This window comes from Trifolium pratense, linkage group LG1 (assembly GCF_020283565.1).
Source record: "Trifolium pratense cultivar HEN17-A07 linkage group LG1, ARS_RC_1.1, whole genome shotgun sequence".
NCBI classification, from domain to species: Eukaryota; Viridiplantae; Streptophyta; class Magnoliopsida; order Fabales; family Fabaceae; genus Trifolium; species Trifolium pratense.
In genome coordinates this window covers 12856084-12872844 of record NC_060059.1, presented here as the reverse complement: position 1 = coordinate 12872844, position 16761 = coordinate 12856084, and the positions used below count along the sequence as shown (strand labels likewise).

Sequence of the window (16761 nt, the reverse complement as noted above, 5' to 3'; positions counted from 1 at the left end):
TATGATTGTTAACAGTTGATGATATTAAGTATGGTCCAGTAGCTGAGGGAATTGTGTGAAAACCATTGTTGTAAATAACTAGGTACTAGGTAGCAATAGTTTTCACACAATTTGTACATGCAGTACTAATTCGTTATTTGAGAAGGAAATTGTATATATATTCTTCTTCGGTTGTCTTAAAATTATTCATGTACTAATGTAAGAATATGTACACCATGTATGGGGCCAATATTTTGTTTCAAAATTATTTAAATTTTATTAGAAATTGTGCCTAATTTAATTAAACTTGTAAAACTATCCAGTCTTTTTGTTGATAAACATGCTTATAAAAAAAGTATAAATAAACACACCTGACAATAGACAAATTAAATTTGCACAATTTTAAAACTATTTATGCTTCATTCAATAATTTCAAAACAATGTATATATTAAGCAAATTTGTAATGTACATTACAAAGACTAAGCAAATTTGTCTCTAAGCAACTCATCAAAAAATAAGTATTATCTAATCAATCATTCATCAAAAAATATAACCATCGAACCAACCTAAGCTATCCAACAAATCTATCAAGTCTTCATTGTTTGATTCATCTTTCTTCAAATATGTTGGCTTCATCCCATTTTCATCAATCAATCTTGTCTCACAGTTTGATTCATCTTTCTTCAAATATGTTGGCTCATTTCCATTTTCATCAACCAATCTTGTCTCACAGAAATATAGGTTACCATTAGAGTCATCCAAAATATTTGATGTATTGAACATGGATTCCATCAAATTATTGTTGAATGGAGAATCTAGTTCCAGCTGCTCTCGTTGAATCTCCTCAGATGATCGAAGTGGGAGTGGAGGATACTTTTGAATTAGAGATTCAAAAGATTCAAAGTTCATACTTTCTGGGAGTAGAGGCAGGTTTGATTCCATATCCTTAGAAATAAAAGAAGTTTCACTCCTGAAATTGATCAATGCAACTCATGTAAATATAAAAAAATATAAAAATTCATAATATTGCACAGACCATGCCAAAAGTAATTTTATACTAACATCCAATGATCATCTTGTATTTTACCGAATCACATAAATAATTTTAACTTAGTTATATAACATGATAAATTGGTGGTTTATGATTGAAAAATAGTATAAAATTATTTTATACCGTTGATACATGTTTATTATACTAAAAAATACTATATATTATTGAATACTCACCTATCAATAAATGTTAGGGAAGGTTTATCACTTGTAGAAGTGTGCGGATGATGTGGAGATTCAAAAGTTTGATACTCTATAAATAGAGGCACATTTGATACCATGTTAGTTGGCATAAAAGGAGCTTCACCCCTGAAATCAATATAAAAAAAATATGAGAAAATATTAGAAAATGTGTTGATATATATTGTAAAATAATTTTACGTACACTAACATTCAATGAGCATTTTGCATGATGCAAAATGACGTAAATATTTTAAACTTAATTATATAACATGATAAATTAAAAAAAATTATTGGATGATGATGTAAAACTATTTTACATTATCTATTAAAGTAAAAAAAAATGTATTGAATAATACTGACCTATCAATGATTGTTGGGGGAGAATTATTGATTGTAGAAGTACTTGGCACATTATTGCAAAGCATATTTGAAGGTTGCATAATTGGAATATGGAAGGAGTCTTTCATGATTTCCATTTCATGTGTGTCAGAAATGCCTTGTTGCTGGTTGCTACTTTCTCCATTGTTATTCAACTCATTCATCCAGTGAACATCTTGTATTCTACTAAATCATATAAATATTTTAAAACTTAGTTGTATGACATGATAGCTTGAAATTTTTTTTGTTGAATGATCATGTAAAATTATTTTAGATTGTCTATTAAAGTAAGAAAAAAAAAATGAATATATACTCACCTGTCAATGATTGTTGGGGAAGAATTATTCTTTGTAGAAGTACTTGCCACATTATTCTTTGTTGAAGTACTTGCCACATTTATTTTCTTTTTCTTTTTCTGACATTCTCCATTGCTATTCTCCAATTTAAGTTTCTTTCTCTTATTAATATGGTAAAAATTCTTTATCTCATTATCTGTTCTTCCAGGAGTCTAACACAAATAAAACAAATATAAAATAAGTATGTAATCAAAAAAATATATAAAATAAGTATATATAAACCAAATTGAAATAATTTGACATGTTTTTCAAAAGACCCGATTCATTTCAAGTGAGAAATGCAGTAATCGAAAATAACAATTGTGATACTATACTTATAATTTGAAATTTTAAGCACATGGCCAATAGTTCACTATCATACATATCCATGTAAAAAAATTATTGTTAAAAATTTAAAATATATCAACCCTATAAATAATATCTTGGTTGACAATTAAAAAAACTAATTCAAATAGAACCATAGTAATATTAATATAGACAGAAAATAATGATTTGCATAAAAAATAAGTAACCAAAAAATGGTTTAACTATTTTATTTTGAAATTGTTTCATAAATTCCTGATTAAAAATATAATAGACCAATAAAGATTTTATTATATCCAACTTCTTATCTTATCCGGTCTAGATATTTCTTTTTTGATCAAGCCGGTCTAGACATTTCTATTATATTATGTACATTAAATAGTCGGCCCTAGTTTTTTTTAAAAAAATAATAAAAAATAGCCGGCCCTAAGGACTTGTATAATAATTTATTTATTTTTTTGTCAAGTAGTCTAGTGGCTAGAAAATCCACGATGAATAAGTGGGGTGTCTCGGATTCGAACCCGAGCTCCTACACATATAATACGATGTTCCTATCAACTGAACTAAGCTCACGGAGATGCATGCAAATCAATAATAGACAAAGGTTTCACAAAATATGCGACTTTATGCATGGATGCATGCAATTGCAATAATAGACAAAGGTTTCACAAAACCTTTTAAAGATACATAACAAGAAAGAAAAATAATCATGAATCCGTTATTAAAAATTTGTTAGAACAATAAAGACTTTAACAATATATATCATATATAGATGCATGCAATATCATATTAATCATAGACAAATATTAATTTCAAGTTGTAAATTTTTTTCTAAATTAATAATATACAAACCTGTTTAACAATTTCACACCAATTAATTCCAAGTTGACGAAGTTGAATGATTTTCTGTTTTTCTTCTTCACTTAATTTTCCCTTTTTCAAATATGGATTAAGATGATTAAGCCATCTTAGACGACAACTTTTGCCTTCTCGAGGAAGTCCAGTTACCCTTTGTAATAAATTCCACTTTTTCGGTCCATATCTTTCAACATATTTAATTAATATTGCATCCTCTTGTTTTGACCATGGTCCTTTTCTCAACTTTTTCTCCATGATCAAGAAAATGCTTATGCGTAATTTTACTAATGGTAAACCTAGAATTTGAAAGATGGAAAGTGGAGAGTATATATCATTTGAGTGTGAGAATGAACTCTATTTATAATGGTAATGGTAACTCGAATAATAGCTAGAATATAGGGTTATCTCCAAAAATATTATCTTTAAATGATCATTTATTTTGACACTTTCCACTAAATTTGTTACTTTTCACCAAATATTTTATCTACATGAACGGTGTAGATTTATTTGGCTATGCGAGGATTGCCAAATAAGCCAATCCGAACCTTAGGATATATTCATAATAACTTTTGTTTAAAAAAAAAAAAGGTTAAAATAATATAGATAAAATGAGATTAAGTTTAAATGATTTATATAATTTTTTCTTTGGAAAAAAAAAAAGATTAAGTTTAAATCTTAATTACGTTTTTTTTGGATTTAATCCCTTGAAAATAGATAAACTTAAACTACCTTTATCATTATATATAAAAAAAAAAAAACCTTATCCAAAAAAGATAAAAAGTAACAAATTGATCATCCTATTTGGTCACGCTCAAATCTATATCTATATATCTTGCTTGAAACAAAAATTACAAAAGTCACTCTTACGTTTATTTAAATGTGACGCCTATGTGTCTTCTCTTTACAACCTAAAAGTACATGATTTGATTCCCACTAACAACATAATATTTTAATTTGAGTTATTTTTCCTTTTTTGTCTTTCCTTTTTTTTAAACATTTATTGAATCCATTGTTAAAAAAAATATTGATATTAGGATTGCCTTGAATTTGAATTACATACAGGATTACATTAATTTTTTTACCATTTATTCAATGCATTGTGGTCCGGCCATTCTCCACACCAATGGTAATTAGGCGCGTGAGAATTAAATTATGGAAAATTTTATGGTACATTTTTTATTTGGACCGTTTTGGTACATTCTTAATCTGACCAATGGGAATGCAGTGTTGACCAACTTTAAATTATATGGTACAAACCACTTATGGTACTTACTATGTATCTTTATCTCTATTAATATTTCAATTAAATCCGTAACATATTAAAAGTTATAAATTTACCTCTATTAATATTTCAATTAAGTCCATAACATATTAAAAGTTACAAAATTACCACAATTTTCAATTGTTTTTAATTGTGATCATAAATCAATTAAAACAAAATTACAACTAAAATTAAATTAAAAAACAACAACTTCACAAAATCATCGTTCTTTTCTTTCTTTTAAGCAAACATCATCGTTTTGTTCGATCTCTGTCCCCATGATCGTAAGTCTGGTTGGAAGGAATTGCTTAAACGTGATGCTAACAAAAAAGTTTGTACTGTCAAACGCATGAGAGGTTCCTTACTGTTGAAAGATTGAAACCATCCTCCTACATGGTATAGCTTAAACTCAGTAACCTTGTCAACACTGCTCCCTAACCAAACTAGGCGATCGGTTACCGGAATAACCGTATTAGGACTTTAAACTCTCGGTCAACTTGGTTACCCAATGAGAAAGCGATCACTGTGAGGAAGAAGAAAGAAGAAACCACAGCGTATTATTTGTAGTTATCAGCTCCGCTAAATTGGTTGCTAACAATGACTCAATTCAAATACACCATTCAATTGATAAAAAAAATTCAAAAGAATAAGAGACCAATTGAAATTAAGTGGCGGCTGGAAAAAAGACAATTATTGATCTCTATGGTGATGAAATCGGTAATGAATCGATGAATTGAGATTTGGGGGTTTTCAAAATTCAATCTTTGTGTGTTGAGTTTTTGGGGTTTTTGTGAGTGTCATTATGGAATTAGGATTAGGGCCAAAATTAGGGTTTTGGTGTGAATTTTAGGGATCTTTTGTATCTTTTGTAGGTAAGGTTCGTGATTTGTATCTTTTGTATTTTTTATTTGATTGAGGACTCATATGTAATAAACAAAAGTTTATTAAAAAAAAAAAAAAAAACTCACCATGGACCTGCACTGATGTGGTAATTAAATTGAATTCTATTGGTAAAAAAAAAAAAAAAAAAACTCTGTACAGTCCAAAAAGGAACTGCACCGTAGAAGCTCCCTTAAATTATTGACGATGAAAATTCATTATTAGTTTTCTCGAAGTTTCAATGGTTTAGCAAAGTCATTGACAATGAAGAAAGGATGCATGTTAAGCATTGGCAACTAAGGAAGCAAAAAGAAATCACCCATTTATCAATAGCTCTGGCAGTACTGTTAATGTTGATGGTTCAAACAACTTTGCCTCCGTTTTCTCCAAAAGAGGCAATTAAGAAAGGAGTTTGGATGCCAAGAGGACATGATTTTTTGTGGGATTTTTTATGGACATGGACCTTGGGGTCACTATATTAGTGGGATCTACTTATAAAATAATGTTCAAAGAAGGAGTTTAGATCGATCGACATTGTAAGGTTTGATTCTAATTGTATTACAGTTTGGTTGGATGAGGGTTAAACTTCATTTGGTTCAATCAATCTTTTGCAATTGGAATCATGTTCTGAATATCTTATTGGTTCGATCGATTTTTAAATTTGACATCAAACAATTTAAATATACTAGTAGTGCAAATCATGCGAGAAGGGGTCTACTATAGTCTTATATTATTTCTTCTCTCAATTAAATTTGGTAAGTTGTATTGAAAATTATTTCATGCATTATTTGAATCCGAATTGGAGTGGAAAGAGAACAAGAGTTTTGAGGTTTTTGTTTGAATCTGAAAATCGTTTACAATTTTTGGTTTATTTATTTTTTATTTACAAAAACAAATTTAATTTATATCATTCATCAAATAATTTTCAATAAACGAGGAATCGACTAAAATATATAACGATTAGACATAGAATAGGCTGCTCTCGCTAAAGAATGAACAACCATATTCGCTTGTCGCTTCACAAACTTGACCTCAAAGTTTGAATTCGACAATAATAAAGACTTAATGCAAAAAATCAACATACTAAACTCAGATGTTCTTATATGTCTAGATGAGATAGCATCAGCTACAATTTTAGAGTCACTTTCAAAAATGACATGAGATAAGCCTCTTCCTTGATGGCCATGGTTCTCCCTCTATTGTGTTGAGCTTAGCATACATAATGTTGGTCCCTGCTATGATAAACCTTATTTTTAATAATAAATTCAAACTTGATACATCAAATATGATTTACATGAACTTATGCTTGCTTTCACAAATAATAGGGTTCGGCTCCTACAATTTCGGTGGACAACACTTCTGGCTGCCAGATATATCTGAGCAAAAGATCTAGAAATCCCGGTTATTTGACTGTTACAAACACTAAAAAGATCCAATTATTTGTATGTAGACATAGGTGCTCTCAAGTCTCAACAAGCAGAATGTTCAAGAGAAGTTTGGTGCTGAAGCATTAAACTATAGTAAGATATGTACAATTTATTCGGTAACATGTGTTTATGGTATGGGATCTCTCCATTTGAGGACATTCAGCTTTGTTAACTTTCAAGAAAGCTGTATCTGCATTTTGCAATGTTCAGTGTCATGTACAAAGCATAGAAGTAGAGCGTTGGGGATAAGCTGCGGCTGTTCTAACACGGGGAACATCATCGGTACTTCTTCTACGCAAACGATTCTGATTGCATCCGTTTACATTAGGAACCTGCAACTGCTCCAAATTTGTAACAACCTCATCCATTTTTGGTCTCAACTTGGCTTCAATTGAAAGGCACCGTAGGGAGAGTATAGCAACCTTATACACATCTTCTAATTCATATTGGCCTTCAAGACGATTATCCAACACGCGCAAAATCTTGCGCTTGTTGGATAGATAAGGCTTAGCCCATTCCACCAAATTGTGTTGTCTTTGTGGTCTATTCTTGTCAACAACTCTCCTTCCTGATAATATTTCCAATAGGACAACTCCAAAACTATAGACATCACTCTTAGCACTGTGATTACCTTCACAAACAAACAAAAAAAATTGTTACTAACCAAACTGATTTAGTAGTTGATTCTTGAGTAGTTAATGAAGTCAAAAGACAAAACATACTAGAAAGAGTTGAATAAACGACAAAAAGTTATCGAGAGAAAAAATGAAATTCATTTCTAATTATGTCGCCAAAATTGGATAACAATTTCATTTTTCCGGTCACTAATTTTTGTCGATAATTTGATTTTGTCGAGTGTCATAATACCAGTGGCTAGGTATTCTGGAGCTGCATATCCGTAGGTTAGCCTACTTTTATCAACCGCAGTCCCGCCCTTTGCCAGCCCAAAATTAGAAAGTTTTGCATTATAATTCTGTGATCATATCAACAAAGAAATTTTCAGATATGATATACATGATATATTCATGTGTGTGTTGTGTGTACAAAGAAACACATACTGAATCTAGCAAGACATTTGAAGTCTTGAAATCGCGGTATGTCGCTTTTGTTTTAGCACTGTGAAGAAATGCAAGGCCTTTTGCAGCACCAAAAGCAACCTTCAAACGGAGGTTCCAAGAAAGATGTTGAAAATATGAGCCTCCTGTTTTACAACATTATTGGTAATGATAAGCATCCAGCCTTTCTAAAAAACAACAATGTGAAAAAGATGAACTAGCTAGGAAGAACTCACTTATGAACAAGTGATTCTCCAAGCTGCCACGTGGCATAAATTCATAGACCATAAAGCTGTTTTCATCTTCAATGCAATATCCAATCAATTTCACTAGATGAGGATGTGAAAGCTGGCCTAGATAGTTGGCTTCAGCCTAAAATAGAAATAGAAAACACTATTAGATGTAACATTGAAAACAAATTCCTCTTAGTCTAAGGGCCTACATGGCTACATGTATGGATTGACTTATTTGAGCTTAGTTTATTAAAAAGCACATGTGAGATTGTCTGAGAGCTTATGAAAATAACTTATGGTCATAAGCTGTTTTTAGCTTATTTTTGTAATTTCTTCAAGACAGCTTATGAAAATGTCTTATGGCTTATACGAAAACAGTTGACTTTATTATATATTTTATTATAGAAATAACATACATAAAATATACTTATATGATGATTAAGTTGTTTTTCCAAACATGGCTAGTTTCCTATTAAGATTAACTTATCCTAGAAACATGGATAAGATTATACATATAAAAATATTTTCAAACATGTAACAGATAATAATAATAATAATTATTATTATTATATATAAAAAATATAATAATAATAATAATAGTAATAATTAAACATGCAAAAGAGGCACTGTTTGCTTCTTAATTATGAGATAAACTTACCAACAAATCCTTATGACCTTTGAAGCCATCATGATTAAGTCTTTTGACAGCAACAACAATGCCTTTGCCAGGTTTGGCAGCAGAAGTTGAGTGTTCATCAATCCAACCCTTAAAAACTGATCCAATACTATCATCTCCTAACACACTGTCTACATGAAAATTTCTGGTTGCAGCCCGAATTTCTGTAGAAGTAAAGCACTTCAAATTGGACGGTTGCAAGATCTCCTCCACACCACGAGCAGTCCGAGGGACCGGTACCGATTCCACTGGTACTCCAATATTACTTGAGCTACTGAGATCATCAGGAACCTTACAACATGGTCTACTGATATCTTCTGTACTGACATTCACACTCTTTGAACTTAACCCTGAAACTTAAATGATATGATCAATAAAACTAAACTTACATCTACTACATATTAGTATAGTACTACACTTATGTAACATTATACAAGGATCTTAAACTATAAGATTATGAATACCAGAATTGATTGGGGCCATTGGGCTCTCAGCCTTGACGTGGTTGCGCAAACAAGCTCCCATGGCAGAAACAATACTAATTCCCATAACCTTGTTGCCTATAGATCACAATAGAAAAGTAGAGAAGGTCAGGTCAAACAGAAATTAACCATGATTATGAAGTGAAGCTGAAGGAGGGGAAGAAAAAATAGAAAAGAAATAAGGAGTTTGAAAAAAGAAAAGATGGATGAAATGAAAATGACATGAAGAACCTGTTTCTGATGAAAGTCAAGGAGAGTATAGAGAATAAAAAAAAAAGGAATGAGGAGAGGTGAAGAAAGCTGTTGATATGTAGTGAACTAATAGGTGAGTCTATCAAGCACGTACACAAACACGAGCACATAATTAACACTAATATGTACATACAGATATACATATATGTAAACATAGAAAGATGATTATGAGCATTGATTGTAAATGATTAATAGAATCATTACAGCATATTAGATATGTAAACATAGAAAGATGATTATGAGCATTGATTGTAAATCATCTTTCTATGTTTACATATCTAATAGTAATCACATAGGACAATATTGTATTAGTGTTAGACATCAACACATGTCGGACACCGAACCCACCTTTGATGAAAGTGTCCCTACATATAGCAAGATATAGTATTGAGAAAGTTGGGCAACTTGACTAAAATTGAAGCTATAAAAGTTTGGATGTATTAGTAAAGACGTGTAGGAAAAATGAAGGTTCATGTAGAGTCACATAATTCAATGTATGAAATTTATGGGAATAACATGGTGTAAGTAACTGTAATGGACCCCTTTTTTTGTTTTGTTTGGATTGGAGCCATAATGCAGTTAGTTACATAGTAGAAAGGAAATCTCTTCTGTACAAAATCCTTAATATCTTTTGTATAGTTTCTAGTCCATTGGATATTTTATTTGACATCCCTACATTTGGTTTCTGATAACTTCTGTTACTGGGACGTACAAGTAATGATGAGTAGTAAGTGGTAGTAAGCTTCCATGACTTGTCTGAATGTGGAGAATAATAATTGAAACTTGTTTTGGCCTTTAACATGATGCTGACTTACGCAAGTGATGGTTAACAAACAACGGTCACTCGTGGTTTTTGCTAAATTATTAAAGCCAGTTGCTGTGTTAGCATCATGTGTTGAATATATTTATCTAGACTTTAGTGCAAATCATTGACATTTTAATCATTATAACCAAAAAAATTGTACACATTTTAATTTCCTTTAATGCTAACAAAGATACTGTTATTTATCTGCAGCAGAATTTAAACATATGTAAATCTAAAACAAAAATTTATGAACTAGACTAACCTACATTGGCATACACGTTTGAATAACAAAAATGAAAACTAACTTGGTGCAAGTGATGAATACCTTATTTTTCCTTCAATGAAGTTCTAAATCTGTGTCTCAGTTACTTCTAAGAGGGTTCGTTTTACCAGTAATAGTATATTTTACTCATAATTTCACTCAATGCAGGGAAAATGCCATTGTTTATTCATCAAACAACGTTAGGAAAGATTGATAGGCAAATATCAAACAAGATATTTGACATACCGGAAGAATCCTACTTATGACACATGATCATTTTTTATGCAAAACCATTTGTTTTCAGGTTCTGTTCAACTTCAAGGTTGAGTGATGGAAGAATGGGGAGCATTGTTTTGTTTAAGCTCAGTAATTTATTTAGCTTTTAGCATCAATTTGTGCAATTATAGTAATGTAGAAATACACATCCTATAGTGTCTCACTTTTAAATAATAAAAGTATAATTAAACAAAATTGTATTCATGTTAAAATAAAAATAAAAAAAACAGTCTTCCAATGTTAATAGACTTCATTCAATCTTGAGTTGCAGCTCCTTGGTTGAGCTCAGCAAACCTCATTCCAACACGCATAGAATGCTTCAAAAATTTCTCTGCACATCTTCGAACACAAGTTTCCTCTTGCTTTTGCAGGGATTTATGCTTAAACGTATCAACGCAATCATGAAAGCATCTCTCCACCAGGTTATTATACATTCTCAAGCTGCAATACAATTTAATCACTTAATCACTAATCACTTAATTTAATCACTTAAGCGACGAGGCTCTTCAACCTAAGAACTAACCAATTTTCCAAAAATCATGACAGTGAAGTGATTACGTACAACAAAATATAGAGAAATAAACCAAATTTTGAAAATGTAGTTCCCAAAACGTCCAGAAGAAACATTCAAAAGTCACACTGGTTTTAAGGAGAACATCACTATGGCTTCAGAGAACCAGCAAACACAAAATTTTCAACTATTGTGCTGCCAATAACTTATAAATAAATTAACATGAAGCCACAAATTCCAAAACAAAGCTAATTGGATTCAACACAAGAATAAAAAATAAAAAATTGAAACCTGTCACGGATCTGGAGCTGATCGATCATGATAGCCATTCTTTGATCTGCTTCCGGATTAGATTCCATATTAGCAATCATACTTTTGTCCATCTTGAAATTGAGATTTATCGGCGGTAAACCCTAAATCAGAAGTGGAACAAAGAAGATGATATATATAGGGCACACTGCTACTACCAGCCGCTACTTTTATATATACTATAGTACGTGTCCAGGTTTTTGTTTTACTGGTTTTTTGAGAGATAGTAATAAAATTTGTAAAAAAAAAAAAAACTTTAATGAGTATTTTCAATCCGATTGCCACATACTATCTTAATCTTAATCTTATCTTAGTATATATATAATCCTAATTAAGCTTGCATCAACTCTTGCAAATCATAAACCTAATCAAAACTTGCAAATTTATCTTCGACCAAATTTAGGACAGACTTTAATTTCTGATTTTTAGAATTGAAATTTCACATAGAAATTGAATGAATTACAACGATAGAATTTGAGAATAGGGTTGTCTGACCTACAATGAGATGATGATGAGACTTCGTTTGCTTGAGATGATGGAATTCGAACCCATAACCTTTATGTAATAGGATGGTGTGTTTGCCACTAAGATATATCAATCAATTCGAATTAATTTTGTAATCTACAAGTATTAAATATGGAATTCATTTGAAATCAATGTCTAATTTTCTTTAAATAGATGTCAATCCCACTATTTTATTTTATACAATACACGTTATAATTTTCGATAAATAGATATCAACCCCACTATTTTTTTATCCAATACACGCTTTTTTTTATACAACTTCAATTCATTCTTTATGTAATACACGTTGATTTTTTATATATATACAAATTCAATTTTTTTTGGCTTAAATAGAAATCAATTATTAAAACAAAATCACCTAAGCACCAAACTGGATATTATAAAAATCACGCATCGCATGCCATTCATGTGTTAAATATACATTACCATTAATTTTTTCAACTAAAACATCAAATTGATTTCCTTTTGGATCAATTAGTGTAGCATAACGATTCAGGGTTTCACCAAAATACGATGAAAATATTTTTGGCAACATGACGACGCCCTAAAATAAAAACAATAAAATTGTTAATTTTTTATCAATGTTAACTGACTTATATTGCAACACATACAATCATATGATATAATAGGTATACTTACTTCATCAAGATGAAATTCAACATAATAAGTTTGATTCTTGATCCGATAATAATTAACGTACTTCTCCAAGTCAGTTATTGGATTTGGATCAAATGTGCTATGTGTTTAATAACAAAAAAAAAACATCAATGAATATAAAACGGGGCGAGAATAATTAGTTAGAACATATAAAAGAGAGATGATGAAAGCAATGAAAACATTTTAAATAACGTAACGCAAGTTGAGTTTTTCTATTTTGATGATCCATATTAGCAATGAAAACAGAACACGTGAAACTTCATCTATATATAGATGAAAGGTAAATGATTTAAGAGTATATATTGATTTTTTTTTTAATTGATGATTTTTATTTAATAAAAAAAAAAGAATATGTATAAAACGGAGAAAAAAACAAAAAAAAATCGGGTTTTCTATAAAAAAAAGGTTAAAAAAACACAAATATATTTGATTTTGTAGATGGAAAAAAAAAAGTGGTTTTTGTTTTTAGAAAGAAAAATAAAACGTGTTAATTTTAAAAAGTGTGCATTTAAATGATGTTGATTACTTGTTGGTTACAAAATTATTTCAACATAATTGATATGACTTAGTGGTAAGTATATAAAGAAATATAACTAAAAGGTCACGTGTTTGAATCTTGGTCAGTATTTTTTTAACATTTTAATATGAATTATTAGGGTTAGGATTATGGTTGAATTAGGTTTATCTCGGAGACTTAGTAACTTTTATATATATAAAGATAAAGATAAAAATATAAAGATAAAGATAAAGATAAAGATAATATAAGCTTGTATACACAAGCAAACCCTAAACCTATTTTTTTTTCCTCCATTTTTATATTGCAGCTTTTTATTAAAAAAAATACAACTTTGTTTTGACTAGGATTTGAATTTGCATCCCTTTATTGCAATACAACATTTCAACCACTATGGTATGTAGACCAATTGTGATTAAAATTATATGTCCACAAAGTGTTAAATCTGACTCACGTTATGAATCAATTAAATTTTTTGAGCGATTAATTTACATCCATACTAAGGAATCAATTATCATCAATCAAATAGGAAATATTTCATAGGACAATTAAGCACCATCAATTTTCATTGCAAAGTTTATACAATTAAAAATCGATAATTAGAAATCTAGCAAATCATCAAATAATACATTTTAGTTGTGTTTTATTTTACGAAAAAACTTACATTTTCTTATACCGAATCATTTGACTAGCTAAGATTAAAAAAGTCATAAATAAATTAAAAAAAGAATGCATGTGATCGACAAACAAAAGTAAGAGTTTTGTCATGCTGGTAATTCGAACTTACAAAGCAAAAGTGTGTTCATGGGTCGGTACCATAGGGTGTATATGAACGAGTTAAAAATTTGGGGGAAGTAAATAAGGAAGTCCATAATTATGATTTTTAATGATAAAGATTTGTTTTTTATTAGGTGATAGAGTGTGGGTTGTACCACATGAATTATTTTAGTGATGACTTTATACCTTTAGATCAAATGTAAACAACGGATGAGATTTGGTGTCAAATAAATTTTGACACCTTGGTGTTAATTAATCATATCACATCTCTTATCTCTTATATTATAAGCTTGCTAACATAAGTTAACCCTAAACCTAATTCGTTTCCCTCTCATTTTTTATTTCTTTTTATTGCAGCTTTATATTAAATAAAAAATACAAATTTGTCTACGATAGGAATCGAACCTGCATCCCTTACTTACAATAAAGCCTTTTAACCACTAAAAAATGTGTTTTAATTGTGATAAAAGTTAGGAATCCTAATGTGTTAACCCTGTTTTCAATAAATTTGAACGGCAGAATTAATCACAATTTTTATTTATTTATGACTGTCTACTTAAGTTTATGTTCTTGATTGTGTTCTTAATTTTTTTTTTAACTTTTAATTATCAGCAATTTTTTTTAATAAGTAAACAAAACGATGGGGTTCCAAAATTATAAAAAAAAATATATAAAATATAAAATAAGAACATAAATAAATATAAAATAATTAATGGGTTCAAAATCAACCAAAACGATGGGGTTCCAAAATTTAAATTGATGATACGGTACCTTAAAGATATCGTATCATCATCTTTGATCCCCTCAATGTCACGTCATGGAACTTCAATGATAAAAAAAATTTTAAGGTACGAATCATTAGTCTAAATCCGGAATTTTACCCCCCTATTTTATAATTCTTTGGATTTTTCCCCTATAATAAATTTAAGGTACAAGATGGTAAAATTTTGATTTATTCAAAGGTGACTACTTCTCTACCCTCACATAAATTGAGGGTAGTTACCCTATGCTGATGTGGCACCAATGAAATTCATCCACGTGTATTTAAGTCAAACATAATTAATTTTTTACCATAAATTATTTTGACTACTTTTATTTTCAATTAATTATATTTTATGTTACTAGTTTTCTTTAATTATATTTTAGACTATGTGTAAATATAATTAGAATTAATTTGATCATTGAATGCTTGTTTCTAAACATTATATATTGATTCTAAAATATCAATGTAGTAATTAGTAAAAAAAAAATCAATGTTGTAGGCTCGAAAAAATAAATATATATCAATGGTAGTGTTTAAATAAAAATAATAAGAGAACAAAAACAACAAAGGAAAAAAAAACTAATATCTCTAATTTAAATATACAATTCCACTTGTACATTTATTAAATGAAATCAAATAATGCTTCAAAAAAAATCAAATCAAATAATTTATGCTATTCCGGTGTAAATACTCCCTCCGTTTCAAATTACTTGTCGTTTTAGAAAAAAAATTGTTAACTATCTAAGTCACTCATGTAAATTCCAAATATTTAGGAGTAGTCGAAACCGTAAAAGATTTATATATTTGGAAAATTAAAGTTTGTTTTTTTAAGTTTTCAAAAAAAAATGTTTGTTTTTTAAAAAAATTGGTACATAACATATTAAATTTATTGGAAAGATAAAATGCATGGAAAAAAACAAATTAAGCTTATTGGTGAATTAAAATAAGGTATAATAGGAAATTAAGTGCAAAAATACACTTTCTTAATTTTATTTTTTTCTAAAACGACAAGTAATTTGAAACAGAGGGAGTATATAGTATTTATTTTTTTCAATCTCTTTAAATCATTGCATAGATTAACGTTGGTTGACATGATGTCGATCTTAGAAAAAAGAGGGGAAAAAAATTAGGTTAAGTAATTAGGTTTAGGTTTGCGATAATGGTCCGACCTTTTTTTTAGTTCAGATGAACTATTTATATTTTTACTTGTGATCAATAGTTAAACCCTAAACCCTAAACAAGTTCAAGAGTTAGTTCGTCTTCTTATAATAGTCGAACCTTTTCATTTTGATCGGATAAATTTCAGGTAGACCGCGCTTGTGATCGGGCGAGCTCCTGTGTGTATGTTTTCCGACAATGGTCCGACCTTTCTTTTAGTTCAGATGAACTATTTATATTTTTACTTCTAAACAAGTTCAAGAATTAGTTCGTCTTCCTAATTTTCTCCTAATTTCGTTTTGTCTTCTCTAAACTATTTTGTTTTCAATTTTTTCCCAATATGGACAACCAAAGAAAACAAAAACAAAATGACGATGAATAGGAATCACATTCTATGACATAACAGGAAAAAATAAGGAAAAAAAAACAGGAAAAAATACGCTAAAAAACATATAACATCTAAGAAATTGAAAATCACAAGTTTTAGAATCTTGAAGAAATCCGGTAGATCGGTGGCGAAGGCTGCAGTAAAGATTGACATCGGATAACACATAAGCGGAGGAGCCGTAGAATGCTAACATGACGGTGGTGGAGGCTGCGGCAGAGATTGAAAGCATTAAGAAGAAGAAGAAGAAAGTTTTTTGACGATAAGAAGAAAGTTTTTTTTTTTACGCGAAGAAGAAAGTTGTTTGAGACGTAATATAATTTGAAGAAGAAGCAAACAAATCAAAAGTAATTAGGTCCAAAATATAAATTCATAGAATATAATACATAAAATATAATTAATTGAAAATAAAAGTAGTCAAAATAATTTATGGTAAAAAATTAATT

The 16761-nt window shown here is 29.6% G+C and overlaps 3 protein-coding genes across 6 annotated transcripts; all 3 read right to left on the bottom strand.

The window, feature by feature from the left end:
- Positions 1 to 520: 520 nt before the first annotated feature.
- LOC123888557 (transcription factor MYB87-like) lies at positions 521 to 3363 on the bottom strand. The gene is made up of 5 exons (XM_045937640.1): positions 3103 to 3363; positions 1909 to 2099; positions 1574 to 1774; positions 1208 to 1339; positions 521 to 950 (listed from the first exon to the last, which is right to left on the bottom strand). Exons 1-5 carry the CDS (start codon positions 3361 to 3363, stop codon positions 521 to 523), a joined length of 1215 nt encoding a protein of 404 aa, XP_045793596.1.
- Positions 3364 to 6498: 3135 nt separating this feature from the next.
- Positions 6499 to 9504, bottom strand: LOC123899485 (receptor-like cytoplasmic kinase 176). Of its 4 annotated transcripts, none has more exons than XM_045950632.1 (7): positions 9353 to 9504; positions 9104 to 9199; positions 8622 to 8995; positions 7967 to 8102; positions 7734 to 7876; positions 7543 to 7648; positions 6499 to 7306 (listed from the first exon to the last, which is right to left on the bottom strand). In XM_045950632.1, exons 2-7 carry the CDS (start codon positions 9186 to 9188, stop codon positions 6888 to 6890), a joined length of 1263 nt encoding a protein of 420 aa, XP_045806588.1. In that variant the 5' UTR covers positions 9189 to 9199; positions 9353 to 9504; the 3' UTR covers positions 6499 to 6887. The 4 variants fall into 4 exon arrangements, with proteins under 4 accessions (XP_045806588.1, XP_045806603.1, XP_045806581.1 ...); XM_045950647.1 differs by having other exon boundaries at positions 8622 to 8989; positions 9353 to 9503; XM_045950625.1 differs by lacking the exon at positions 9353 to 9504 and having other exon boundaries at positions 9104 to 9346.
- A 1287-nt stretch (positions 9505 to 10791) lies between these two features.
- On the bottom strand, positions 10792 to 11688 carry LOC123899506 (mitochondrial import inner membrane translocase subunit Tim9-like). Its single transcript, XM_045950658.1, has 2 exons — positions 11519 to 11688; positions 10792 to 11157 (listed from the first exon to the last, which is right to left on the bottom strand). Exons 1-2 carry the CDS (start codon positions 11608 to 11610, stop codon positions 10971 to 10973), a joined length of 279 nt encoding a protein of 92 aa, XP_045806614.1. The 5' UTR covers positions 11611 to 11688; the 3' UTR covers positions 10792 to 10970.
- Positions 11689 to 16761: the final 5073 nt, after the last annotated feature.

Excerpts from the sequence above, each read along its gene's own strand:
- LOC123899506 (XM_045950658.1), bottom strand. The coding sequence starts at position 11,610 with ATGGACAAAAGTATGATTGCTAATATGGAATCTAATCCGGAAGCAGAT. Across the intron at positions 11,158-11,518 it reads CAGCTCCAGATCCGTGACAG|CTTGAGAATGTATAATAACC; the intron begins GTTTCAATTTTT and ends ATTGTATTGCAG.
- LOC123888557 (XM_045937640.1), bottom strand. The coding sequence starts at position 3,363 with ATGGAGAAAAAGTTGAGAAAAGGACCATGGTCAAAACAAGAGGATGCA. Across the intron at positions 1,340-1,573 it reads CCCCCAACAATCATTGATAG|GGGTGAAGCTCCTTTTATGC; the intron begins GTCAGTATTATT and ends TATTGATTTCAG. Across the intron at positions 951-1,207 it reads TCCCTAACATTTATTGATAG|GAGTGAAACTTCTTTTATTT; the intron begins GTGAGTATTCAA and ends GATCAATTTCAG.
- LOC123899485 (XM_045950632.1), bottom strand. The coding sequence starts at position 9,188 with ATGGGAATTAGTATTGTTTCTGCCATGGGAGCTTGTTTGCGCAACCAC. Across the intron at positions 8,996-9,103 it reads AATGGCCCCAATCAATTCTG|TTTCAGGGTTAAGTTCAAAG; the intron begins GTATTCATAATC and ends ATATCATTTAAG. Across the intron at positions 7,649-7,733 it reads CAAATGTCTTGCTAGATTCA|AATTATAATGCAAAACTTTC; the intron begins GTATGTGTTTCT and ends ATATGATCACAG.